Source organism: Capra hircus, chromosome 14, assembly GCF_001704415.2.
Source record: "Capra hircus breed San Clemente chromosome 14, ASM170441v1, whole genome shotgun sequence".
Lineage (NCBI taxonomy): Eukaryota > Metazoa > Chordata > Mammalia > Artiodactyla > Bovidae > Capra > Capra hircus.
Genome location: NC_030821.1, coordinates 74,845,803 through 74,872,537, shown reverse-complemented (window position 1 = coordinate 74,872,537; position 26,735 = coordinate 74,845,803). Strand labels below are relative to the sequence as shown.

At 51.2% G+C, this 26,735-nt stretch overlaps 1 protein-coding gene across 1 annotated transcript in view; it reads left to right on the top strand.

Moving 5' to 3' along the window:
• Positions 253–26,735, top strand: part of ZFAT (zinc finger and AT-hook domain containing) — a 160,880-nt gene continuing 134,397 nt past the window's right edge. The window contains exons 1-2 of the mRNA XM_018058597.1: positions 253–3,009; positions 20,476–20,652. Coding sequence (XP_017914086.1) covers positions 2,835–3,009; positions 20,476–20,652 — 352 coding nt within the window. The 5' untranslated portion in view covers positions 253–2,834. The remainder of the gene's footprint in view (positions 3,010–20,475; positions 20,653–26,735) is intronic.

Sequence of the window (26,735 nt, the reverse complement as noted above, 5' to 3'; positions counted from 1 at the left end):
ACTAATTGAACAGTACAAAAATGGCGAGTATAAAGATGTTTACTGACTGAATACAAGCCAATCACTCAGCAGAGCCATGGGCGGAGTCATCTCTCCATTTGCAAATCTGGTCTGGTAGAAAGGGACTGTCCCTTGGTCATTTCTATATGCCTGTGGCCAGTAATGATAGGGGCTCAGTGATCCTTCTTTGAACAGAGAAGAAGGAAAATACCATGAGAATAACAGAGAAAATCATAGCTGTCCAAATCATTAATTCAGGAATATCATTCACAATCCACTATTTTTTTAAAATTTGACTTTATTAATATTCTGAGGCAACTGGGTTTTGAGACAAATTTTAAATTGCTTCATTTCCAAAACTCATTTTGGTCACAACATCGAGGAGTAACCCATTGGCTAATTAATAACTAACATTTAAATGCTGTTGTTAGAAAGGCAACCCAGCGCAAAACCAATACTGTCAGCAACTCAGAATAACTCTAATTTCCTGACAGAAATCGATTCACAGCAAAATAGTGGTTATTGCAAATATTTATCCGTCTGAAAGGGAACACTCATCCGTGCAGCTTTTTGAGCAGTTCATTTGCAAATCAAAGACTGTGATGAGTTCCACTCAGCCATCTATCTTGAGACTTGGGAAGCACTGTGGGAGGCGGTGGGTGTGTTGCAATAACCTTAGGATTGCCTTGAAGTGGCCCTGTTGGGAATGGGTGGGTAGTGTAGACACATCCCACATGCGATGTGGGGAGAGTATTGGGCATGGAGAGTCCAGTTCTACACCTGGGGTTCCACTGACCTGCTGCGTGAGCTCAGAAAGCCACCTAACCTCTCTGCACATTTTTCTCTTGAAAAGGATATTCTTATTTGTCCAATTTAGCCCTCCTATTGTTGTGAAGATAAAAGGAAGGGGTAGGGGGATACCTCTTAAGATATATTTAATGGACTGGGTAAATTTGGGGTCTTATAATCTTGGGTCTCTATTTCCCAAGAACAGGGTTAAGGAGCAAGACAAATTTCCCGATAAATCAAAGCATCGTCTTCCAGCTCAATGCTCTGTGCTGCTGTTCAGTCGCCATGTTGTGGCCAATTCTTCCCGACCCCATGGACTGCAGCACGCCAGGGAACTGTCCCTCACCATCTCCCAGAGTTGTGGGATGTTCGTGGGAGTTTTACTAACTGTGAAACAAGTGCCAATGAGAACCAATGTGTTCACTGAGTAACACTGCAGTAGGAGCTGGGAAACAAAGATTAAAAAAAAAAATCTGCGTGGCTCCTGTGCTCAAGAAGTTCACGGTCTAGATCACTGGGAGGGGGCTGTGCAAACAGATAAATTCAGTGGGCTTGGGATGGTGCAGGCCCGAAGTGTGAGCAGGAGTGTGGGAACAGTCATGAGCTGAAAGAGAATTCCTTAAACTGAGCCGCAAGGAGGGGAGGTTATTTCAGGAAAAGGCTTACAACAGGCAAAGATTAGCATTTCAGGAGAACCAGAAAAACAAATCAGTATTTCCCAAATTTCTCACTTCAAGTTCACGTTTACATTTATTTTACCTTATCTCTGTTACCACATAAACGATTTTAAGTTGACTGATTTTAGAAAATGTAAACAAGTTGGATTTAAAAAGAAAACTTTACACGATTACTACCATAAATGAAAGACGTTATTTGCTATAAACAGAAGCTAACCTTTTAAAATAAAAGCAACAGGAACTCATTAATTTAATAAATCACTGTCAGGCTGTTCCTAGTTTTGGTGGCCAAAGGGGTGACCCGGACGATATCGGGATAAATTACTGTCAGACAGTAATAAATCCTACGGAGAAAACAGAAAGTGACTTAGGAAGGTTCCTTTGGATGGGGTGGCCCGGCAGGGCCCGCTACAGTATGTCATTTGAGCAGAGATCTGAAGAAAGTGGTAGACCGAAAAGGAAAAGGAGGTCATTACAAGTCAAGCAGATGCTGCGGCTTGCAGAGAGAAGGCTGCGAGCCAGATTCAGGGAGAGGTTAAGTGATGGGGTGGCGGGCTCACAGCCAGCCGACACTTTCTGCAAGATAGTCTGGAGCGCGGAGAGAAGCCAGGCGCTCGGTCGAGGGGGTTCCAGCTGCTGAATTCTATCTGTAAGACTAAATCTAAGCTGAAGCTCCAATCCTTTGGCTACCTGATGCGAAGAACTGACTCACTGGAAAAGACACTGATGCTGGGAAAGATTGAAGGCAGGAGAAGGGGACAACAGAGGATGAGATAGTTGGATGGCATCACCGACTCGATGGACAGGAGTTTGCATAAACTCCGGAGTTGGTGATGGACAGGGAGGCCTGGCGCGCTGCAGTGCAGAGTCGGACACGACCGAGCGACTGAACTGAACTGACTCCTATCGCAAAGCATCTGCAAACAGTGCAACCTTGGAAAGAGAGAGCGAGGCCGGCTGTGACCGCCCCGATTGATAAATTAGTAAATAAATGAAAGCCAAGAAAAGTCATATCGCTGCGAACTGGGACAAGAGAGCTGAAACTCTCCTTCGTCCAGCCCGGTGCGGTCCAAGGATGGGGGTGACAGGCAGACGCCGGCTCCGGGCAGAGCAGGGCAGACTTGCGCTCCTGCAATCCTCACTCCCGGCCTCCGGTGAGCCCCCTTTCGGGAGAGGCTCAAAACGCGGAGCCGGCATATCTGCGGAACCGGATAGCGAAGCCAGGACACCGAGTCGGCGCACGCGCAATAGCCCGGCCCGCCCGGCCGCTCTCGCCGCTTGGGGGGAGGGTCATCCGAGCCTGACGTCCGCGACGCCGACGTCAGCGCCCGGGGAAGAGGAGGGCGAAGACTCCATCCGCCATGTTGGATGCCGCAGATTCGCCATAACCGCGCCGGCTCTTTTCTTAAAAAAATAAAAATAAAAAGCGAAGCATCAGTGGGGCGCCCCGCCTTCTCGGTCGGCGCGGGAGGGGGCCCGGAAGAGCCCGACGCTTTTTTTTCCCTCCGCGGCGGGGGCGTTGCCATGGAGACGCGGGCGGCAGGTGAGCCGGGCTGGGGGTTGGGGTGGGGATAGGGTGGGGGTGGGGCGCGGCGCGGCGCGCGGGAAGCCGTTGCGAGCTCGGAGTCGGGAAGGAGCGCGCGGGCCGCTGGGCGGCGGAGGGATTCGCGGCCCCGGGCGGAGAGCGGACGTAACGGCGTCCTTCGACAGCACGTTCGGTCGCTGGCAGTATCCCGCCGCCTCGGGTTTTTATTGAGAAAAAAAGTAACGAGGATGCTCCGGAAGAACGAGCAAGGGAAGGCAGTGCGCGCGCGCGTGCGCGTGCGCGGGGCCGTTTCCAGGGCAACGGGTGGGGCCGGGGTGCGCGCCAGCGACCGAGCGCAGGCGTGCCGGCGGGCGGGCTGTTCGAATCCCCGCGCCGCCGACTCTTTGGCCGCTCCTCCTCCTTGCCTGCCCTCAGTTTCCTTCTCCGTGAATTGGGTAGCTCCTTCAGACCCACGTCCCTTGGGCAGGATGTGTTGAGGGACAGGGTTCCACCGAGCTGCTGAAGGAAAGTTTCTTTGTGTCCTGAAGAGGGAGCGATAAACGCCAGAGATTATTAGCGTTTTGACTGCCGGTAACCCTGTAACATCCTGTAATAAACTGTAATTTATCCTCTACCTGCCGCCTAGCCCTGCGGGCCCCTTGGTCCTCACCCGTTAAAGTTAAACTGAAATGCCACCTCCTCCAGGCAGCCATCCGTCTCTGGCTTCCGGGCGAGGGGGAAGCAGCCCTTCTGCCCCTGGACGCAAGAGCAGGATGGATCTTCTGAGCACCTGGCTGGAGCCGCTTGACATTGAGCTTGGGGCTCTTTCCTGCGTGGTTAACAAGAAGCGTCTGCACTGGGGCACTGACCTCGCGCTTCCTGCCTCTCCGTTTCTACCAACAGTTCTAATTTGTTTGTCGTTTACTGACGAGGAACAAAAGTTCGGAGAGGTCAACTTCATACAGTTTGGAAATGGCAGAACTGAGGCTTTAAACATCAACTTCCTCCAGCTTGGGATGAAATCCAGACTTCGGGGTGGCTGTACGGCTTGTACTTCTGGTTCCTGGAGGTTCAAGTGCCTGGCCTCCAGTGGCTGCTGTAGGGTACCTTTATCGAAGGGAAGAGTGAATGCCTGGCTGCACTGACCACCTCCTGCCCCTTCCAGCCTGGTTCCATGGCAGAGCCCAGTGACTTCAGAAATATTGGTATAAGCTTGGTGTCATATGGTGACTCAGACTGGAAAGAATCTGTCTACAGTGCAGGAGACCTGGGTTCGATCCCTGGGTCGGGAAGATCCCCTGGAGAAGGGAATGGCAACCCACTCCAGTATTCTTGCCTGGAAAATCCCATGGACAGAGGATCCTGGTGGGCTACAGTACATGGGGTCCCTAATAGTTGGACATTGACTAAGCAATTAACACTTCGTGTCATAGGGTTTACCCTCAACAACGGCCCCTCCAGCATCAACTTCTGAGCCTATAACCATATTGAAGCAGTTACACTGAGTGTCGGCTGAGGGCTGCAGAAGGCATTTGAGCTTATGTATGGTATTTGGTGCCCAGACGCCAGGGGCACATTTCATGGATTCTTCAGTTGAAGCTTTGGTAATACTACTCTCTACGTGCCAGGCAGGGATGAGTAAAGAGCCCTTGGACCCTTGGTCCTGCCCTCATACCACTGTGTCAGATTCCGACAAGGAGAGCCAATACAGTAAAGTGTGTGTGTGTGTGAATATGATGACGGAGCAGACCCAGATCCTCAGGAGCTGTGAACTATGCCAGGCATGCTTTCTGACAATAATGATGTTACCGAATCCAAAACCTGTACTGCTTGCCACATGATGCGTCAATAAATGAATCAATAGATGAACTGCTGGGCAAGGAACAGTGAGTTTATTTGGAAAGCCAGCAGCTGGAGAAGATGATGGACCAGTGTCCCAAAGCACAATTGTACCTGAGTTAGAATTCAGCCTTCTTTTATAATAAAAGGGGAGAGGGGGAGTGGTTGGTTGGTGCACTTCTTGGTGTCTGAATCCTTAGTTCTTGCACCTGTGCTCCTAGGTCTGGTTACAGTGTTCTATAAACCTCCAAGACAAATGTTATTCTCTGTTCTGCAAGTTTTTATCTGTACGAATGGAAAAGTGTTGTACTTTAAAGGTCAGGGCCTTGAGAAGGGGCCGTTCTGTATATTTCAGGCTGTAGGCAATGTTTCTCAACTGGTAGCAAAAGCAATAGAGCACAAAGGTTAAAGTATTAGAAACAGATCCTATGTGGGGTCAGACTTGATCTTCCTTACTGAACTGTCTTTGTTTGGTGCTTTCCTTCTCCCAAGTATAGATACATGGCGTGTACCGCCCACTTCTCTTCTGGAGTTTACCTAACAGTTTCTAAAAACAATCCTGGACATTGTTGTAGTCGCCTTGAATTTTCAGCTGTAAGTGACAGAGATCACATTTTAGAATTTATTGCTGTTAACTTGCCGTCTCTAATTCCTGAAAAGAGTCTCCTGCTCTGCTTGGTTGTTGGGTCACGGCAGGAGAGTCAGTACAATAAATGATAAGGTGGAGTTGCATCTGGTCTCTAAGGTGCAGCTTCTAGGCGGTGAGCCCGCCGTGATGGTCACTGCCTTGAAATGGAGATCTGCCTGCTACCACACTGCTCCCTTCTCAGTCCATTCACCTTGTAGAACAATGATTCCTGTGTTACCTTACAGTTTACCTAACAACTTTCCAAAGACAGCTATCCTTCAGTAGAATTAAGTTTCTGCCTAAGGCAAGGGCAGTCAGGAATTAGATATATTAAAAAGACTCCCGTAATTGCACTTCCTTTTATAGACAGTTTCATGCAGGCTGCTTCTGCAAACCTCCCCAGTGAGAGGAGCTGGTTTAATTATGTAGAAGGGATTTAGCCTGGAGTTAAGTTTTCTTTTTGTTCTCAACTGTTTATTCTGTTAAACTTTCACTGTCTTTGCAATTCCTCAAGGGCAGGTATCAACTTTAAGGGCTGGAACGGCCTGGAGGGTAGAATGAACACGTGCTCTGGGGCCTGGGATCTGCTCTCACCAGATTCCTGACCTGAGGGGAGTCATGTAACTCTTGGGAATCTGCAGGAGACTCACTCCTGCCCCCCAGGCCAGTGCCCTGGAGGCTGGTGGTCCTGCTCTTCATTGCTTTCATCCAGACACAGTCTGTCCGCCCTGAAGCCTAGTGCTTTGTCACCTGCTTGCTTCTTGAAAACATTTGTGGTTGGAAAAGTGTGACAGATGTTGACTGATTTTTTTTTTTTTAAGAGAAAAAATCTGAGAGTGAAGCAAATAGTCATATTAAAAACTTATTACAGGTTTGAAGTTATAGTTTTGTTTTTTTTTTAAGTGGAGTCACCTTAAAAAAATTTATTTCCCTTTGTTTGACTGTGCTGGGTCTTAGCTGTGGCGTGTGCGATTTTCAATCTTCCCTGTGGCACGTGGGCTCTTAGTTGTGGCATGTGAGATCTAGTTCCCTGACCAGACCGACCTGGGCCTCTGCTGGGAGCACAGCTTATAAGCAGATTACAGGGGCTTCCCCGATAGCTCAGTTGGTAAAGAATCCACCTGCAATGCAGGAGACCTCAGTTTGATTCCTGGGTTGGCAAGATCCGCTGGAGAAGGGATAGGCTACCCACTCCAGTATTCTTGGGCTTCCATTGTGGCTCAGCTGGTAAAGATTCCGCCTGTAGTGCGGGAGACCTGGGTTTGATCCCCGGGATGGGAAGATCCCCTGGAGAAGGGAAAGGCTATCCACTCCAATATCCTGGCCTGGAGAATTCCGTGGACTAGGTCACAAAGAGTTGAACACGACTGAGCGACTTTCACAAGCAGATCATGCTTGGCATATTAATTAAAAAAAAATGGGGTTACAGACTTTTCTGCTTCTAAATCATGTAACAAATGGAGCTGCAAATTGCTTAACTCTGGAAGCCGGCACCTTTGTGCCCTCGCTGGGTCAGGATCAAGGCAGGATGGAAGGGTGGGCACCAGGTTCAGAGGCAGCTGCTGGGCTTGTTGGGGTGTAGGGGGTTGAGGGGACCAGATCAATTATGGCATCTGGAGCCAAGGAGCAGGGGGTTTTGGGAGTAGCCTTCTGGAAAATGGGGGTCTTGGATGTCCTGGCAGCTTGGAGGGCTTGTTAAGTCAGCCCCAGGACTCCCTGTAGGGCTCTGGCTGGCTTCCTTTCTGTTGAATGTTTTCTTCCCATCTCTGCCAGCAGGCCTCTTCTTCAGGGGCCACCACCACTGCCTTGCTCTGTAGGGTCCACCCTCCCTCTCTCTCTCCTTCCCTCCCTTGTTTCTTCTAAGCAGCTTCCCTGGTTCACCCAAATGTTTGTGCGAAACTTTGTGCGGGGAAGCGAGAATGCAGAGTCAGATGTGATTCACCAAATCCTCTTGAGGGTCTCATGCAGTCCCAGCAGTGGAAAACAGATCTTTTGGGAGATGGTGCCAGGCATCATGATGGAACTAAGGCCCGAGAATTGAGGGCTTGAGGGGTGGGGTGCAGCTGCCCCTAGCCCAGCCACTTAGTCACCTTGGTCCTTTTGATGAAAAAATACGTGGGTCCATTTCTGAGATCTTACGTCTTTTCCATTGATCTGTTTGTTTATCCTCCATCCACATCGCACTGTCTGAATTACCGTAGCTTTCTAGTCATTTTTGAGCTTATAAAGAATAAACAGGAGGGGCAGAAATGCAGGCAGGAGCCAGACCCGGTGTTAGGTGTTGTCGTGGTGCAGCGGCGGCTGTGGGAATGGAGGTTGGGGCAGGTTTAGAGACATGAGGCAGAAGAAAGCCCTGTGGGACTGATGGCTGATTGGGCTTTAACTTAGAGACCAGCCAGTCTTCGTCTGTGTTTGTTTTTAGGGGAAAGAGCAGTGGTGAACTGATCCGGCACGGGGACACGAGAGTTTGCAGGCTCCGTACACACAGCCAGGGTCCATAATTTTCAGGAGGGCTACGTGGCCACAGTTCCCATCACTGGGCAGGAGTCAGAGGACCAGCAAAGTTGCGGGTTTTGGGGTTCTGGGTTGGCCAGCGGCTGGCCCACCCTGAGCCGCTCCTTCTCCCCCAGCCCTGGATCTTGGATGTTTCTCTAGGAAGCAGGAGCTGAGTGCCTTGGTTAACATTCTTCTCAGGGGTTCTAAGGTGAACATTCTCGAAATGTTCAGGTCCTTCTGACAAAGGAAATGCAGCATTTCTGTTTAGAAATAAATATGTTTGTTAACCTCATTGATCTCTTTAGGCTTTTTTTTTTTCTCTTTAAGCTTTTAACTGATTTTGAATTAAGTGATATTGATGGTTTTGGAGTTTATAATCTTTTAGAGGAGACAGAGGTTGAACAAATAAACACACCACCAAATACATGATTACAAATTAGGGAAATTGCTTCAAAGTGGAGGGTGGTGGGAGAGTGGGCAAGAGAAAGTAATGGAGACCTAATTTGTATTGAAGGGGGTTTCAGAAAAGTCTCTCTAAGAAACTGAGGTTAAAGCTAAACCTAGGTTCTGGATTTTTTTTTTTTTTTTTTAAGTTTGGTGATCAGAAAGCAGCCCTCTCCACTTTGCAGAATATTTTTTACAATTAAAATTTTTTTAATATTGGACTATAGTTGATTTACAATATTGTGTTAGTTTTAGGTATACAGCAACGTGATTTAGTTGTACACGTGTCTGTTTTCCTTAAAAGTCTTTTTCCGCTTAGGTTATTACAGAATACCGAGCAGAGTTCCCTGTGCTATAGAGTAGGTTCTTGTTTGGCTATCTGTTTTAAACATAGTGGTGTGTACATGTCAATCCCAAACTCCCAATTTATTCCCTTCCCCCAGTCTTTCTCCTTTAGTAACCATAAGGTGGTTCGCTAGGTCTGTAAGTCTGTTTTGTAAATAAGTTCATGTGTATTTTTTTTTCCTCCTGCATCACTATCATATGATATTTGTCTTTTTCTGTCTGACTTACCTCACTTGGTGTGATCATCTCCTGAATTTCAGGCAGCTCAGAACTAGCTCGCGGCCCGAGTTCTCCTTTGCCCTCTGTCGCCGCCTAGAGGTCATGTGTGGGAAAGGACCTGCTCCAGGCGCTCAGGAGATAACCTTTGTCTTCAGAGGTGGCAGCCGCCAGTGCGAATGTCAGGCACGACTGAGGGACTGGGATGCTGGGCCTACAGGGGACGAGACCCAGGGGCCTCTGGGTAGCCTGATCAGATGCAGTGGGAGGGGCTGGTCTTGCCAGGATCACCCCGAGGCTGCACTAGCTGGAGCCGGATCAGGGAGAAGGACGGGCTGCCGACCTTCTGAAGTTCCCTGCCTCGTAAACAGAGTGGTTGTAGTCGTTCAGTGGCTCAGTCGTGTCTGACTCTTTGCGACCCCATGGGCTGCATCACACCAGGCTTCCCAGTCCTTCACCATCTCCCAGAGTTTACTCAAACTCATGTCCATTGAGTCGGTGATGCCATCCAACCATCTCATCCTCTGTCGTCCCCTTCTCCTCCTGCCCTCAGTCTTTCCCAGCATCAGGGTCTTTTCCAATGAGTCAGCTCTTCACATCAGGTGGCCACAGTATTGGAGCGTCACCTTCGGCATCAGTCCTCCCAATGAATATTCAGGTTTGATTTCCTTTAGGATAGACTGGTTGGATCTTCTTGCTGTCCAAGGGACTCTCAAGAGTCTTCTCCAGCACCACAGTTTGAAGGCATCAGTTCTTTGGCGCTCAGCTTTCTTTATCGTCTGTCTCTCACATCCATACATGACCACTGGAAAAACCATGGCTTTGACTAGATGGACCTTTGTTGGCAAAGTAATGCTTTTTAATATGCTGTCTAGGTTGGTCATTGCTTTTCTTCTGAGGAGCACGTGTCTTTTAATTTCATGGCTACAGACACCACATGCAGTGATTTTGGAGCCCAAGAAAAGAAAGTCTGCCACTGTTTCCACCGTGTCCCCGTCTGTTTGCGGTGCAGTGGCGGGACGGGAGAGAGGGAGGTAGCTGCCCAGCTAATAAGGGGGTGCAGGGCACTGGCGGCAAGGCTGGACTCTGTCCCTTCTAAAGCAGGAGTCTGTGAATTTGGGCCACTAACAAAACCACAGTCACTTTAAATTGTTTCCATGAACAAAATAGAATTATTTATTTATGTTTCTGGAGTCTATATCTTACTCATTTTAAAATGTGCTTAGTATACATGGTATGTGGTACATCTTAGGCATTCATTAAATATTGAATTGTGTGACTAAGTTGAAAATGTCTTTTTTCCCCAGTATAAAACTGAATGACCCAGGTATGTGGAGAGTACACATGATGCTTACTTCCTGTGTTAGTTACCAGGAAGAAAGGACCAGGTGATTCTGGTGACCTGGAGCTGGGTGGCTGGTGGGGTTTGGAAAATTCTTTTCCCTGTGGCTCTTGCTTAAATTTAAAGCTCTGCTCTGGAATTTGAACAGACCTTAGACACATCTGAGTATTAGAGGGCAGTTCGTTCTTCTGGAATTAATTGTCGAGTTCAAAATGCTTGGTAACTGAGACCAGTCACAGGCTTTCGTGATAAGTAGAGCAGGTATTTCAAATTTGCCATTGAATTTGTGTGTTTCCCACAGTTCCTGTCTGGCTATTATTTTATCTCCTTTGATTATGACCTCAGGCGCCCAGAGCAGCCAGCCAGCTTCTAGATGATAATAAATGAAAAGGTCCCCGTCTTCAGCCTCTTTGTTTTTTTCACTGGAGGCTGGTTGCTTTACAGTGTTGCTGGTTTCTGCTGTCTAGCAGTGTGATTCAGTCGTAAGCATACACGCCCATGCCGCCGCTCCCAGCCATCCCAGAGCGCGGGCTCAGCTCCCTGCAGCAGCTCCCCGCCCGCTGGCGGTTTCACTCCTGCTGGGGTCTGTGTGTCAATGCTCCTTTCTCAGCTCATCCCGCCTCTCCTTCCCCGGCCGCGTCCTTAACTACCTGTTTCTTAACAGCGTGGACAGGAGTTCTGGCCGACATGATCTAAGCTTCCTAATTCCTTGTCTCCATTTTCCTGAGTCTGTGGGTCCCCAAAGGTTTTGGGGTGCTGGAGGCCCTCTCCTGTGCCGCTGGCTGCCAGGGAGTGGGCTCCGTAGACCACATTTCTCTAATCTGCAGTGAAAAAGCTGCCGGTGTCTGGAGAGAACGTGAAGGCTGGATTTGTGTTCTAGTCCAAACTGTCACGTGTTTGTAAGTGGAAAACACACACCAGGCTGTGAATACTTAGTACAGCAGCCGCAATAAAAAAAGAACATGGAACTCTCTCATCTGTTTCTAATCTCATGGATTACAAGGGAAAGAATAATATTTGGATATACTGGGGTAACAAAGCGTAGTATTAGAATTAATTTTCCTTGTTTCATTTTAATGCGGCTGCTTGAAAAATTTGAAATCACACCAGTGGTCCTGTTTCTGTGGGCGGCGCTGGCCTGGCCGGGGGTGTTGGGCCTCTTGAGCCCTGGTGGTCTAAGTGGCAGCCCTCGCAGAGCCGCACGTGTGTGTGTTTCTCCGCGAGAGGCAGTGTCCGTGGGCAGGAGCCCAGGCCGGCCATCGGCACGTCCGGGAACAGTGTGTGTGCTGAGCCACGTCCCCCTGCCGGGTGGGTTGTGTGTGCAAGCCCGTCTCACCTGCCCCCCCCAGTTCTGCTCTGCACCTGTGTCACGTGGGGCAGCCCTTTGCCCGGTGTTCCCTCCGCATGATGGACCCCTGCCCCCCACCGTCCTCATGAGGTCGGCAGGGCAGCTGCAGTGGTCTCCGTGGGTTTCCAGCCACGGACATGTGGGTTCGTCATGGGAGAGGCCCTTCTAGCCACACAGAAGTAGCCACGGTGGGGTCTGAGCCCAAAGCCTCTGTCCCAAGGCCCAGTGCCAAAGCCGGCGCCAGGCGGCCCATCACCTTCCAAAGTTAAGACTGACGGTGCCCGCCCCCCCCCCCCCCCCCGCAAAGGAACCCAAATAAACTAAAACAACAAAACCCTTGGACCAGAAACTCAGAGGCCTGGTGGGGGAGCCCACAGAAACACTAAGATGGGCGAGCACTTTGCACACCTTGTTTATCCCATGGAAATGGCCCTGGAGATGTGGTGGTTGGCCTGGGAGTTCCGGGGCCACCTGGGTGACTTGCGTAAGGGAAGTGGTGATGTCAGGGGTCCCCGTGGGGGCTCCTACCTCCTTGGAGCCTCCCCCACATCTGCTGGGGCGGGCATAGTGCTGCCACTTAGATAACTGGGTAACGGGGATGCGGTTCCTGTTTACATCAAATTATTTGTGGTGCTTTCCCACGGAAAGGGCCCTAGGGCTGCTCTTCAGCTGTGATTATGGTAAATGTGAGTAGACTCTATTGCCCAGGGCTCTCACTTTGAGAGTGCTTAAAAATAACTTAAAAAAAATTATGCCAAGTTTCAACGTGGAAGAAATGCGTATGCATAAAATTATAATGCCACTGTTTGGCCCAGGCTTAATTATAGCTGATACTGAGCATTTCTCATTTTATTTCGTTAATCCAGTTTCAACAAAGGAACACCCAGGGGCTTTCTCCTTTGCGTCTAATAGAAATGTTAACTTTGTGGGCTATGGAAGTTGGCGTGCTCATCAGCATTTCATGAGCTGCATGGTAATAATACCACAAATGAGGGCATGCATTTATTGGAACTTCCGCCCACTGAGTCTCAGAGCTGGGGGGCGGGGATCTTGGGGGTGGAGGTGGCAGGCGAGAGGGCAGGTGCCTTTTGGGCCCCTCCAGGCGTGGGAGCAGCGGGCGCTGGCTAGGGCTGCCGGCACACCCTGGGTTCCGTCCAGGTGGCTCTGTCTGTCTCTCTGTAAATTAGCCTCTGAGTGAAGTTCCATTCTAAGCCATTCGAAGGCCACTTCTCATTGGGGCCTCGAGAGGCTCAGAGACTTAGGCAGACTCCCCCGCCACCGTGGAGGTGGGGAGCGGGGGACCCAGGTCCTGACTCAGGTGGGCGCCCTTCCTGTTGCTTCGGTTGCGGCGGTGCCTCGGAGGGGTCAGTCGGCGAGCTGGGAGCGCCCTGCTGCTCCAGCAGACACCCAGCAGGTGTGGGCATGGAGGCCCAGGAGGCCGGGACCGCGTGCCGGGGCGCAGGGCTGCGGGGCCCAGGGGGGTTCACGGCCAGGTCTGGGCCTCTCAGCTCACTGTGTGCTCACCCGCTGTTGGTGACCTCGGAGTCCCCTCCCTGGGCTCAGTTTACTTGTTTACAAGTGGGGAGAGCCGCCCCTCCCTCACTGGGTTAATGTGAAAATGAAGTGGGTGGCGGACCAAGGATGGCACCTGGTGGAGTTAGGACTCGGGAATGTTCTCCGTATTTTCATGAGGGTCTGTCTACCCCATCTTGGGAATGGCTTCATCCCAGGAATGGGGGGGTGTAGTGCTCAGACTGGCCACCAGAGGGTGCTGCTGGCGCGTGTATGATTCGCACTCTGGCCTGAAGGCCCTGGGTTTACTCTGTGCTGGTAATCGTGTTTTTTTTTTTTTTTTTTTGCCAAGGAAAGCTGGTCCACTGTACGTGGTGGTTCTCTGTTCCCTGCTTCAGACCTGCTGCCAAGCTGTGTGGAGGCATGTTTATTAAATGTGTGTTCTGGTGGGTTGGTGGCCCTGCATCTGGCATTCTCATTTCCCAGCTTACTGCTCCCTGAAGGGAGTTGCTGTTGTAAATTGCACAAAATAAACACACAGAGAGTAAAGTTTCCTTTTTGGTGTAGCTCCTCTTAGTTGTGATTACTTGTTAGAAATGCCTCTGTAGCCACGAAGCTGGGTATAGGGTGGGACCCAAGGCTTCTTGTATTCCTCACAGGGTCCCACTGGCCCGGACCTGTGTTTCTACCTGAGTTTTTTAAGTTCGTTAGATGTGGACCGAGTAGTTTCGAAAACAGACAGGCCTGAACTTGGTCTGCTGGGCAGGTTGCAGCTGCTTCGTCTGTAACATGGCGAGTAATGCCTTTGTGGCCAGCTCGTCAGGGCCGCTGTGTACAGCTGTGCAGGTTGCGCACTGCATGAGGGTAGCATATCTGAGGGCGTCACTTCACGCCATGGATTCGTCTGTTCATTATGACAGTTCTTTGCAAGTGGTAGTCAAGTATCTTGTTCTCACAGAATCAATATGTTATAACCACTTTCTGACAGAGGGAGCGAATGTCTTCAGGAAATGGCGCCCTTTTTTCTTTCTCACAGAGGTGCCTAGCGGGCTGGCAGGCACCCTGCTCCTCAGGATGAGAGGTGACCGGGAGTGTGGCCCTCAGGGGAGGTTTGTCACTTCCCTTGAAAGCAGAGTTTGAAGTGCTCTCATGGAGGTGAGCCCAGAGGCAGGGCCCCCAGGCAAGTGTGTTTGTTGGGGGTGCCGAGTGGGGATACGGGGCCTTCCAGGGGAAGAGCAGGGGTTGTCGGGAGTCCAGCCTCCCAGGCTGCGTCTCCATCGGAACCTGGGAATGTCTCTGCATTTCACTGATTGAAAGACTCACATTTTAACATCTCTAACATCCGGAGGTGTCTTACAGTTGATGTGATAAGACTCTGGCATGCCTTAGTTTATTTGGTAGCATTTTAATCTTCTTTTAGTTGTATTGTGAAGTATCGATGCATCTGAAGATAGATGCTGTCTTAGATTTGAGGAAATATGATAATGAAACCCATTTCACGGGAGTGTCGTGCAGATTAGGCATGCCTGGCCTGAGCCTTGCGTGCTGCCAGCTCATGGTGAGGGTGTAATTGATTTAAACTTCCTACTCTTCTCCTTCTTCCTCTTTGAATTCCTTTATTTTGGTTACAGCGAGTTCTCAGAAAGTGCCGTGGCGATGATGATGATGATGTTATCTTAGGCATATCCACAGCTCGTTAAAAGTTGTGTGAAACAGTCTAAATGGAAGGAAAGTTTTTTGATCAAGCCGGGGACCCCTTTCCTGAAGATAAAGGGAAAAAGTATTTTCGATTGCAGTAAGCTGCACAGCATGAGGGTTTCCTCCCTGCCTTGGGTGTGGCAGCAGTCTGGCTGTGTGTTACTAAAATGTTTCCACTCCTGTTGGGATGCTGCCAGCTCTTAAGAGTTTAATAACTTAAGGGCAAGTGAACAACAGGAAGACAAAACCTAACTCCGAAGGAATCTGCCATCCGACTTTTTTCCTGAGGTCGGCAGTTTAATAGGATCTTAGTTTAGTCTGTTGAACTCTCTTTATTTAAAGTTGATCAATCCAAGTAAAAGATGGTTAAAAAGCAGAGGATGGCATACTAATCGAGGAGAGGAAGGAAGAGAGCTTTGTTTTTAAACTATGTTTTATAAATAGAGAAATCTCATAGTCCGGTAATGAGCGTTTTGTCTCCTTATGGTCATCAATAAATATTTAGGCTGTTTGCAGTCCTCAGCTCACCCGGCATTCATCGAGCGCCTGCTGTGTCCCTGGCGGCAGCACGGCTGAGAGGAGGACGGCTGACATCGGGCCCAGTGGGGTTCCCATGGCAGGTGGTGTCGGGGGTCCTGGGGCCGATCCCTGCCTCCTCCTGGAGGTGGGCAGGGGCTTGGACTGAGCCCTGCTGCCCCCCGGGAGCTGCCTCACTCTAGCCCTGCGGGGCGCAGAGACCTCTCAGACACGGGGCCACTGCTAACGCTGCTTCTGCTAGACAGCGTCCTTTGAGTTTATGCTCGGGGTCCCTGTCAGTGACACGCGATGTCTGCTCTCCCTCCTCTGTGGGGAGCCCAGCAATGGGGGGTGGAGGGAGCGAAGAGGCCTCAGGGTGCTGGGAGCCCCGGGGGGGACACTGGGGGAGTGTGCATGGGGTGCCCCTGCCTCTTTCCCTCCCAGACTCACAGCAGAAGCTCTGTGCTCCAGGATGCTCTCCTTCCCAGGGGATGGTCAGGTGTTGTCTCTACCCCGCACACTTCTGTGTTATCTGCCTGTTCCACAGCTTCGGCCTGTGACTCCTGTAATGATTAATAACAGTGATTTTAAATGGGGGTGCCGAGGGCCGGGAGACCTGGAACGCCTGCATCCTGTTCTGCTCTTCCCATCCCGACAGGAGGTGCCCTTACACAGGACAAGAGCAAAATTCTCCTTGACCGTGGGCTGGGCTGGGCGTGCGGGGTAGAGACAACACCTGACCATCCCCTGGGAAGGAGAGCATCCTGGAGCACGGAGCTTCTGCTGTGAGTCTGGGAGCGGGCCGGAGCCTGAAACTTCAGCTCAAGGCTGGACTGACCGCCTTCGCCGGTTTCCTCGGGGGCCTGAGATGTGGGGAGGGGTCCCTCAGGAGCAAGCCAGCTCCAGCCGCCCGATTCCAAAGGGGGCTGCCTGATTGCAAAGGCGGGGGTGGGGGGCCCGTGACCCATCAGCGCCCAGGGGCGCTCCCCAGGGTCCCAGGGGCCCAGCCACCCTCCCTGGACTGCAAGCCCGTCCAGGTCGTGACCTTCCTCTGGGAGGAGTGGACAGAGGCCCTCGCTCACTTGTCTCTGGTCCCCCAGGCAGGGTGAGCAGGTGGGGGTCAGAGGTCACAGGCAGGACCCGGCTCTTCCTGGCTAGGAGTGTTTTCAAATCAGGGTTCAGAAACGAGGACTTGTTGATGTGGTTATTTTAAGATTTTCCATTTTAACTGTACAGAGTAGCTGGTTACAAACTGGCAAAAAATCACAGAAATTGAGTGCTCAAGCTCCAGACTTCTGTGACTTTCCCTGTGCTGAACATGCCGTTTCCCCTCCCAAGTCCTTTTGATAAGGATGAGTGCACAGTAATTGAACCTAAAAATGCAGCCAAACTATAGCATCTTCATCAGAGTTAGATGACAACATAACTATGCTTATACATCAGGGAATAAGATCCTTTTTTTCCCCTATGCGTCTACTATGAAAAAATGAGAAGAGCGGCTTTCTTCTTATTTGGGTAGATGAACAGTTCTTCACATCTGGGGGCCGCAGCCCGGTATGCCCGTTCTCCGTGTTTCCGCGTGTTGTCTGCGCTGTGGTTCGAGCATGTCCCTGCAGGGCGAACGGCCTCCTTCCAGGTCAGAGGCCTGAGGCGGGTTACGGACACCATTCTAGAGGGGACACCGCGGACAGGGCAGCACTTGTGACGGCAGAGACGAGCTCATCCACCGGCACGGCTCTGGGGCCTGTGTAGTCCCGCTGGCTGTTGTGTAGCTGTGGTCCCATCAGGGCTGACCCGGGAGGCCGTGTGGTCCCATCAGTGCTGACCCGGGAGGCCGTGTGGTCCCATCAGTGCTGACCCGGGAGGCCGTGTGGTCCCATCAGGGCTGACCCGGGAGGCCGTGTGGTCCCATCAGGGCTGACCCGGGAGGCCGTGTGGTCCCATCAGTGCTGACCCGGGAGGCCGTGTGGTCCCATCAGGGCTGACCCGGGAGGCCGTGTGGTCCCATCAGTGCTGACCCGGGAGGCCGTGTGGTCCCATCAGTGCTGACCCGGGAGGCCGTGTGGTCCCATCAGTGCTGACCCGGGAGGCCGTGTGGTCCCGCTGGCTGTTGTGTAGCTGTGGTCCCATCAGTGCTGACCCGGGAGGCCGTGTGGTCCCATCAGTGCTGACCCGGGCGGCCGTGTGGTCCCGCTGGCTGTTGTGTAGCTGTGTTCCCATCAGGGCTGACCCGGGAGGCTGTGTGGCACGTTGTAGAGCTTGAGGCTGCTGCTGCTGCTGCTAAGTCGCTTCAGTTGTGTCTGACTCTGTGTGACCCCATAGTTGTCAGCCCACCAGGCTCCCCCATCCCTGGGATTCTCCAGGCAAGAACACTGGAGTGGGTTGCCATTTCCTTTTCTAGTGCATGAAAGTGAAAAGTGAAAGTGAAGTCACTCACTTGTGTCTGACTCTTAATGACCCCATGGACTGCAGCCTACCAGGCTCCTCCATCCATGGGATTTTCCAGGCAAGAGTGCGGGAGTGGGGTGCCATTGCCTTCTCCAGGTCAAGCTGGGTGGCCCCTGAGGCCAGCCTCTCTGAGCCCCAGGCCTGCAACTGTAGCTGAGAGCTCGGGGAGCACGCGAGGTCGTGTTGTGGGTGAGTCATGGAGCCAGTTTGGTGCCCTTGGATGCCTGAGGGCCCTTCCCAGGGCCGCTTTCGAGATCCTTTCAGCGCCTCCTCTGGGAAGCCTTCCTAGCCCTTTAGCCCAGGATCTCTGCCTTCTCTCTGCCCAGTGTCTCGGCTGTGTCTCTGCTCAGATATTCCTTGAACAGCTACCCCGGGCAGGCTGGGGGAGGCAGCCTTGGACAGGAGGCTGCCCTGCCTGAGCCACTCAGCACTCATCGCTCGGAGCCACAACCTGAATGCTGTATGTACCTGTCACCTCGCTTCTCAACCTTCCTGATTTTCAAACTCATGTAAACAGGAGATTCAAGAGACTCGGGTTCTGTCCCTGGGTCGGGAAGATCCCTTGAAGGAGGAAATGGCAACCCATTCCAGTATTCTTGCCTGGAGAATCCCATGGACAGAGGAGCCTGGTGGGCTATAGTCCATGGGGATCGCAAACATTTGGACACAACTGAGAACGCACACATAGACTCATTGTAGGAAATCCGTAAGTGACTATAAAAAAAGAGTCCAGCAGGCAGGATCCTTTCTACCTGGCTGTCTGTTCTTCCATCCATCACCCGTAACTCTGTCTCTCCCTTAGGAGCAAAGTCATGTACCTGTTGAGCTGTGGTGCGTCCCACTCTGTAGAAGTGAACGTTCATCCTGAGCATTTTCCGTGTCGTCCAGGGTTTTTCCCCCTTGGGTTCTCAGTGGCTTGCAGAACTGCTCTGGGGACGTGTCCTGGCATGCCCGCTGCAGAGCACGCAGGTGGTTTGTGGACTGGTCGTCCTGAATGACCTCCGTGTTGAGCATCTGTGTGCAGAGTCCTTGTTTGCATTTTGGATGATTGTGAAGCTGGATCTCGAGAGGTGGAACCACCGCTCAGAAGTCACAGCGAGCCTCTTTGGGGCTCTTGGCCCCTTGGTTGGTCCCTGTCAGCATTCAGGGCCCGGGTCCTGTGGGGGAGCGGTGCCAGGCCGGCCTCCCGACGCCGTGGCTTCCCCGGCCTCAGCGCAGGTGCGGGCTGCCTCCCCGCCTCTGTCTCCACCGCACGCTGCAGCCTCTCCTCTGTGACAGTCGTCCTGGGTCGGGCGTGCTTGTCTCCGCCGGCACCCTGGGGACTCCAGACCCAGCACTGGACCCATGGTGGGCATTTGGGAAGTGTGCCGATGGACACAGATGGCCACGGCCAGGAGGCATCCTGGGCCGCCCAGGCCTTCAGGCTGTGGGGGACCCCGGGCAGTTGGTTAGTTACAGGCGGTGCCGTCGCTTGATCACGTGCAGACGCACAAGCAGTCTTATCTGTGTGGTCTCCAGACAGTGCTTGGCATGCCTGGGGCCTAAGGATCCCTCACAGGGGCCCGGCGGTCCCCCGAAGTGCTGCTCTGTTACCTGTCTCAGAACTCCCTTTTCTCCTGAAAGCATAGCAGGAATCAAGAGAAAGTCCAGGCTACCTGGGTAATAGTTGCAGTGAAAACGCTACGATGCAGTTGTTCTGGGCGGGTCTGTCTCCCCAGGGGCTGGTGGCTCGTCTGTGGAGGACCCCTCGCCCAGTTCATCTCTGAGTCCTGGATGCCTGATGTGGGGGCCACCCCGTGGCTGCTGCTCCACAGACGCTGAAATGACCAAGAAAGCACTTGATAAGTGGTTTGGGGATTATGTTCCTCTCTGGAGTGATTTTCATTTCAGGGATAAGTGTTTTAGCTTTAACTTGGAGGCAACTCAGCTCACGGTCTGCAGCCAAACAGAGTTCACGTCAGAAGCAGGTGGCGGAGTCCAGGCTTTGACCTGGGCAGGTTGCTTCTTCTCACAGCCTCAGTGTCCTTGGCTGTGGAATAGGGATGACAACCCGCCTTTTGCCTAAATTGTAGGGGTCATCATGGGGTCAGGAAGACACACATTGAAAATGACATGGCCTCTTATGAAGAAAGAAATCTTATCACTGTAATCTCTTCTTGTTTTGGAAGCATTTTGGTTTCCTTAGGAATGAAGCATTTCTTGGAAAAAATAAAATATCGATTGGCAGTATTCACGAGAGACTTTCATTGATGAAGCAATGTTCTGCTTTGTTAAATTTCCATTTCATGTGTTATTTGGTAAAGAATTCTCGTAGCTCATTATCCTGCCTGCTTGTTGGTGGAGAAACTCTTTCTTTGAAGGCAGAGAGGGACTTGGTTTCTTGGATCTGGGTGCCTCCTGGGCACCACCCTCACTGTGGCAGCGCCATGTCAGCCCACTGCCTCGTGAAATACCGAAGAAAGAATTTTCCAGCAGCTGGGGCCACATAAAGCAAGAAGTGAGCTGCCTGGCCAGATGCAGCCTGTGGGAGGCTGGCCATTGCTCGACGAGCAGCCTTCAGTATTTTTTCTTTGGCAGTTGGATGCAACCACTGTTTTTTGTGAAGATGAAATAACATATTTCGCTTTTGCTTTTGTTTCTTTTTCCTTACAGAAAACCCAGCCATCTTCATGTGTAAATGTTGTAACCTTTTCTCACCAAGTCAGTCGGAACTCCTCTCCCACGTTTCCGAGAAGCACGCAGAGGAAGGGGTTAATGTGGATGAAATCATCATTCCCCTCAGGCCTTTGAGTACCCCTGAGCCCACCAACCCAGGCAAACGCGGAGATGGTAAGGGGGCTGGGGTGCTGGGAGAGGGTGCCTGTGGGCGGTGATGCAGCTCATTTGCCTTCAAATACTTTGCTTCTAGGGCTTCCCTGGTGGACGAGTGATAAAGAACCCACCTGCCAATGCAGGAGACGAGGGTTCGATCCCTGGGTCGGGAAGATCCCCTGGAGAAGGAAATGGCAACCCACTCCAGTAGACTTGCCTGGACAATGCCATGGACAGAGGAGCCTGGCGGGCTACAGTCCATAGAGTCGCAAAAGAGTTGTGCGCGCTGGAGTAACAACAGGAACAAGAACAACAGCTTTGATGCTAAGTTTCTGTCTGGCAGGTGTAGGGCCTCAGAGGAGTCCAAGTTTCCAACCAGAAGCCACAATAATTTCCATTTGTAGATCTCAAATAGGATTGTGTCTCTGAATTCCCTGTACCCAGTCTTTATAGGTGCTTCTCCAGTGTCTGGTTGGTGTATGGAGGGATGAATGAATGAAAGGAGTCAACACTAACTCAACAGGGCAAAAAGCACAAGCTTGTTGTCAGAGAAGTGTGGGTTTAACGCAGTTCCAGCACCGGCTCCTGCTTTACCTGAAGCAGGTGATGTTTTCTCTGAGTCTCACCCTGCTCACCTGACAAATGAAAACAGACCAGCCTATTGCAAGGGGGGGCTGTGAGGATGAGGTCCGAGATAGGGTGATAGCACCACGGATGATGCCTGGTACAGGGAGGACAAAAGGGAAGCCGTTACGATAACATACGTCATGAACAAATAAGTATAGATAATCTTAGAAACATAGGGATGGCCCATGTGTACCTGGAGCAAGGATTCCCATCGCAGAATCCTTCAGGTTCACAGTCCGTGTCGGACGTGAAATACACTGGGTTGCAGTGTCCAGACACCTCCCACTGAACGGCATCAGATGCAGCAGGTGGCTGGATCGGAAGAACCGTCCAGGTGCTGTAATTAGATCCCCACAGACAAAGAAAATGTATAGTCTGGGAGGAACAGCTGCAAGCCAGAGTCAGAAAAAGCCCCCACAAAACTCTTTTTCCGTGATGAGAGAGGACGGCCAGTCCCCAGTGCCTAAGCTCAGTCTGTGGCAGTAGACTTCTCGTCGCAGGATTCATTAGTTACAGTAATAATCCAATTGCTCTTTCCTGGGAATATTCAGGCTGGCATCTCTGAACGGGCTGGCTTATTGATCATCCGTCTGACACCGTTAACAAGGAGAGACTCTAGACACAAAATGTTTTGGTTAACGAGTCCCTCTGGCCATTCCCAGGGTGCTCAGAGAAGCTTGCCTGACAGAGGATTGAGTTGTCGGGAAGTTAGGAGAAGTTCTGTTTAACTCTTAGTGGCATAAGGAGAAACTGAGAGAAGCCAGTGTCTGAAGCTCGTAATGGCAAGTGAGGAGGGGCGGGAGGTGTCTGCATCGCCCTCACTGATCTGGCTGGTGTGTCCGAGGCATTCCTCCTCCCCTCCCACCAGCCCGGGAGACAGGGCTGACCTCTACCCGCCAGAGGAAGCTGGAGTGAGGGCGACGGGTTACATATGATTACTTTGGGAAGGAAGAGCTTGGGGGCGGGGGAAGGTCTGTGTCAGACTCTGAGCATCTGCCCCGTGACCTCATGAGAGGATGGGCAGACAATCTGAGTAGGTCTAATGGCCATCAGCTTGTAAAAAAGTGCTCAACGCCACTGATCGCCAGGGAGATGCAAATCAACACCACCATGGGCTGCCACCCACCTCCCAGTTGTGAGAATGGCTGTCACGAAAATGGAAAGAGGCAACAAGTGTTGGTGAGGGTGTGGAGAGCAGGGATCCCTCCTGCCCTATTGGTGGGAATGTGAATACGCGCAGTCTTTGTGGAAAGCAGTAGGGCGGTTCCTTAAACAATTAAAAAGAGCACCACCACACGATCCGGCGATCCCACTGCTGGGCCTGTGTTCAAAGGAAACACGTCAGGATCTTAAAGAGATACCCCCGTCCCATGCCCACTGCAGTGTTAACTCTCTGCTTGTCTGTGGTTTCACTTCCCATGCCTTCTCTTATGCTTGGTCAGCCGCAGTCTAGAAATCGTAAATGGGAAAATTCCAGAAATAAAAATCACATCAGTTTTAAATTGCATGCTCTTCTGAGTAGTGTAATGAGCTCGTTCCTTCCTGAGGCCCCCACCCACCGACATGACATCGTCCTGAGGTCCCCACCCACTGACGTGGCATCATCATGAGGTCCTCACCCACTGACATGGCATCATTGGGAGGTCCCCACCCACCGACATGACATCATCCTGAGGTCCCCACCCACTGACATGACATCATCCTGAGGTCCCCACCCACCGACATGACATTGTCCTGAGGTCCCCACCCACTGACGTGGCATCATCATGAGGTCCTCACCCACTGACATGGCATCATTGGGAGGTCCCCACCCACCGACATGACATCATCCTGAGGTCCCCACCCACCGACATGACATCGTCCTGAGGTCCCCACCCACCGACATGACATCATCCTGAGGTCCCCACCCACCGACATGACATCATCCACTGACATGACATCATCCTGAGGTCCCCACCCACTGACATGACACCATCCTGAGGTCCCCATCCACTGACATGGCATCATCCTGAGGTCCCCACCCACTGACATGGCATCATCATGAGGCCCCACCCACTGACGTGACATCATTGGGAGGTCCCCACCCACTGACATGACATCATCCTGAGGTCCCCACCCACTGACATGGCATCATCCTGAGGCCCCACCTACCGACATGACATCATCTAATCCTGACATCCACCCAGAGTCACCTGGAGCAGGTGACCCTCCCTCTGACACATGGTCAGAAGGTTATAGCAGCCTCACACTCCATCGCAGTGCCTACACCATTCACTTAGGCATTTCTCATCTCACATCATCATCATAAGAAGGGTGAAGTGGGACTCCTGTGGCAGTCCAGTGGTTAAGACACCATGCTTCCACTGTTGGGGGCGCAGGTTCCAATCTGGCTGGGGAACTAAGATTGTGTATCCTGCAAGCCATGCAGTGTAGCCAAAAAGAAAAAAAAAGGAAGGGTGAATACAGTACAGTAAGATGTTTTGAGAGAGAGAGAGACTATGTTTCGGTTCAGTTCAGTCGCTCAGTCGTGTCCGACTCTTTGCGACCCCATGAATCGCAGCACGCCAGGCCTCCCTGTCCATCACCAACTCCCGGAGTTCACTCAGACTCAGGTCCATCAAATCCGTGATGCCATCCAGCGATCTCATCCTCTGTCATCCCCTTCTCCTGCTGCCCCCAATCTCTCCCAGCATCAGAGTCTTTTCCAATGAGGCAACTCTTCACATGAGGTGTCCAAAGTGCTGGAGCTTCAGCTTTAGCATCATTCCTTCCAAAGAAATCCCAGGGCTGATCTCCTTCAGAATAGACTGGTTGGATCTCCTTGCAGTCCAAGGGACTCTCAAGAGTCTTCTCCAACACCACAGTTCAAACGCATCAATTCTTCGGTGCTCAGCCTTCTTCACAGCCCAACTCTCACATCCATACATGACCACTGGAAAAACCATAGCCTTGACTAGGCGGACCTTAGTCGGCAAAGTAATGTCTCTGCTTTTGAATATACTATCTAGGTTGGTCATAACTTTTCTTCCAAGGGGTAAGCATCTTTTAATTTCATGGCTGCAGTCACCATCTGCAGTGATTTTGGAGCCCCCAAAAATAAAGTCTGACACTGTTTCCACTGTTTCCCCATCTATTTCCCATGAAGTGATGGGACCAGATGCCATGATCTTCATTTTCTGAATGTTGAGCTTTAAGCCAACTTGTTCACTCTCCTCTTTCACTTTCATCAAGAGGCTTTTTAGCTCTTCTTCACTTTCTGCCATAAGGGTGGTGTCATCTGCATATCTGAGGTTATTGATATTTCTCCCAGCAATCTTGATTCCAGCTTGTGCTTCTTCCAGCCCAGCATTTCTCATGATGTACTCTGCATAGAAGTTAAATAAGCAGGGTGACAATATACAGCCTTGACATACTCCTTTTCCTATTTGGAAGCAGTCTGTTGTTCCATGTCCAGTTCTAACTGTTGCTTCCTGACCTGCATACAGATTTCTCAAGAGGCAGGTCAGGTGGTCTGGTATTCCCATCTCTTTCAGAATTTTCCACAGTTTATTATGATCCACACAGTCAAAGGCTTTGGCATAGTCAGTAAAGCAGAAATAGATGTTTTTCTGGAACTCTAGCTTTTTCCATGATCCAGCGGATTTTGGCAATTTGATCTCTGGTTCCTCTGCCTTTTCTAATTATAATTGCATGTTATTATTAGTTATTATTAATCTCTCACTGTCTGATAAATTTAACTTTTTCTTTGATATGTATGTATAGGCAGAAACATAGTACTTACAGGGTTCAGTACATTATAGGGTGCTTACAGGGTTCAAATCACAGTTTGTGGTTTCAGGTACCCATTGGGGATCTTGGAGAGCGTCCCCCATGGATAAGGAGGGACCTGTGTGTCCGTTCACAGTAGGCGAGGTACGGAAACAGCCTCAGTGCTCGCCAGCAGATGACTGGGTGCAGAAGGCAAGGTGCACACACGCACCTGCACACATGCGCGGGACGCCTGTTCAGCTCCGGAAAGGACACCTTGCCATTTGCTGTGTGGATGAACGTGGGGGACATTACGCTAAGTGAAACAAGCCAGGCACAGACAGATACTGTCTGATCTTCCTTCTCCGAGGATTCGACAGCAGCCGGATCCATGGAACCAGGCAGTAGCGCAGTGGTTGCCTGGGGGTGGGGGAAATGGGGGGCTGCTGGGCAAAGTGCACGAGCTTCCCTGTTGGATCTAGGGATCTGACAGGCAGCACGGCGATTCTAGCTGACAGCACTGAATTGTGTGCTTGAAGTTTGCTAAGAGAGCACATCTTAACTGTTCTCGCCCGCACATACAGAATGGTTCTATGTAAGGTGGTGGTTGTGTTCATGAGCTTGATGTGGTAAGCACGTCACTGTGTATACATACATTAAACCATCTTGTATACCTTAAAAAGCCACACTGTGCAACCTAAATATATACAGTTTTTGTTTGTCAGTGATGCCTCAATAAAGGTGAGGAAAAAAAAAAAAAAAGAATCTGCCTGATGTCAGGGCTCAAAGCTCAGCCCCCTGCTCTGTGCCCCCAGGTCTGGGAGTGAGCAAGGCTCTCACATCCTGACCCGTCAGGAGCCCTGCCTTCCCCACGGCTACCTCCCTGCTGAGCGGTTGAGGGGTCTCAACTTCCCAAAGAGTGTAGCTTCATGGGCAGATGGAACCATGGCTTTAGTCAAGGACTTCAAATGTGTGTGCCCTTGCCTCAACATCTATAAACTCAGAAAAACAGATAATCTCTTTTTGTAACATTCCTGTGGCAGATGGTTGTCATACAGATTAACATGGAAAGAACTCAGAAAGGCTGTTAACAAAGCTCTTCATTCTATTTTATTCCACTTTGCTTATTAAGAGTTCTCCTCCTCCTTGGGACTTCCCTGGCCGTCCAGTGGTTCAGATTCCTTGCTCCCAGCACAGGGGACCTGGGTTCAATCTCTGGTTGGGGAACTAAGATCCCACATGCTGTGCAGCTGCATTAAAAGGTTTTTCCACCTCCTGAAATGAAATGTGAATAAGAGATATATTAATTTGAATTTTTCATTTCATTTCTAAACAATAAAGGAATAAAGCGAGTAGAATCCACATGGATATATGCATGTCAGTGTTGGAAGGCATATGTGTTCTGACTTCTGCCCCTTCCCTCCTCACCGATGTTTGTGAGAGGTGTCCCTATGGGCTGGGTGGCCGTCCTGAACGCCTCCCTCCTCCTGGGAACGCGTGCCCTGGCCCAGGTGGGGTGGGAGGCCCTCCTTGGGGCTTCTGTGGCCCCCTGCCCCCCACGCCTCAGTCTCTTTCCTGTCCTGTGCTTGCAGGGCGCTCGGAGAGGAGCCTTGGGCTGTCCCAGGTCCTGCTCGGGCCCCGGCACAGGGCACTGATGGAAAGAAACAGTCGCCTGTGTTGTCAGTTATTTTCCTCTCACCAGCCTTGCTGCTCCTCTCTGTCTCACG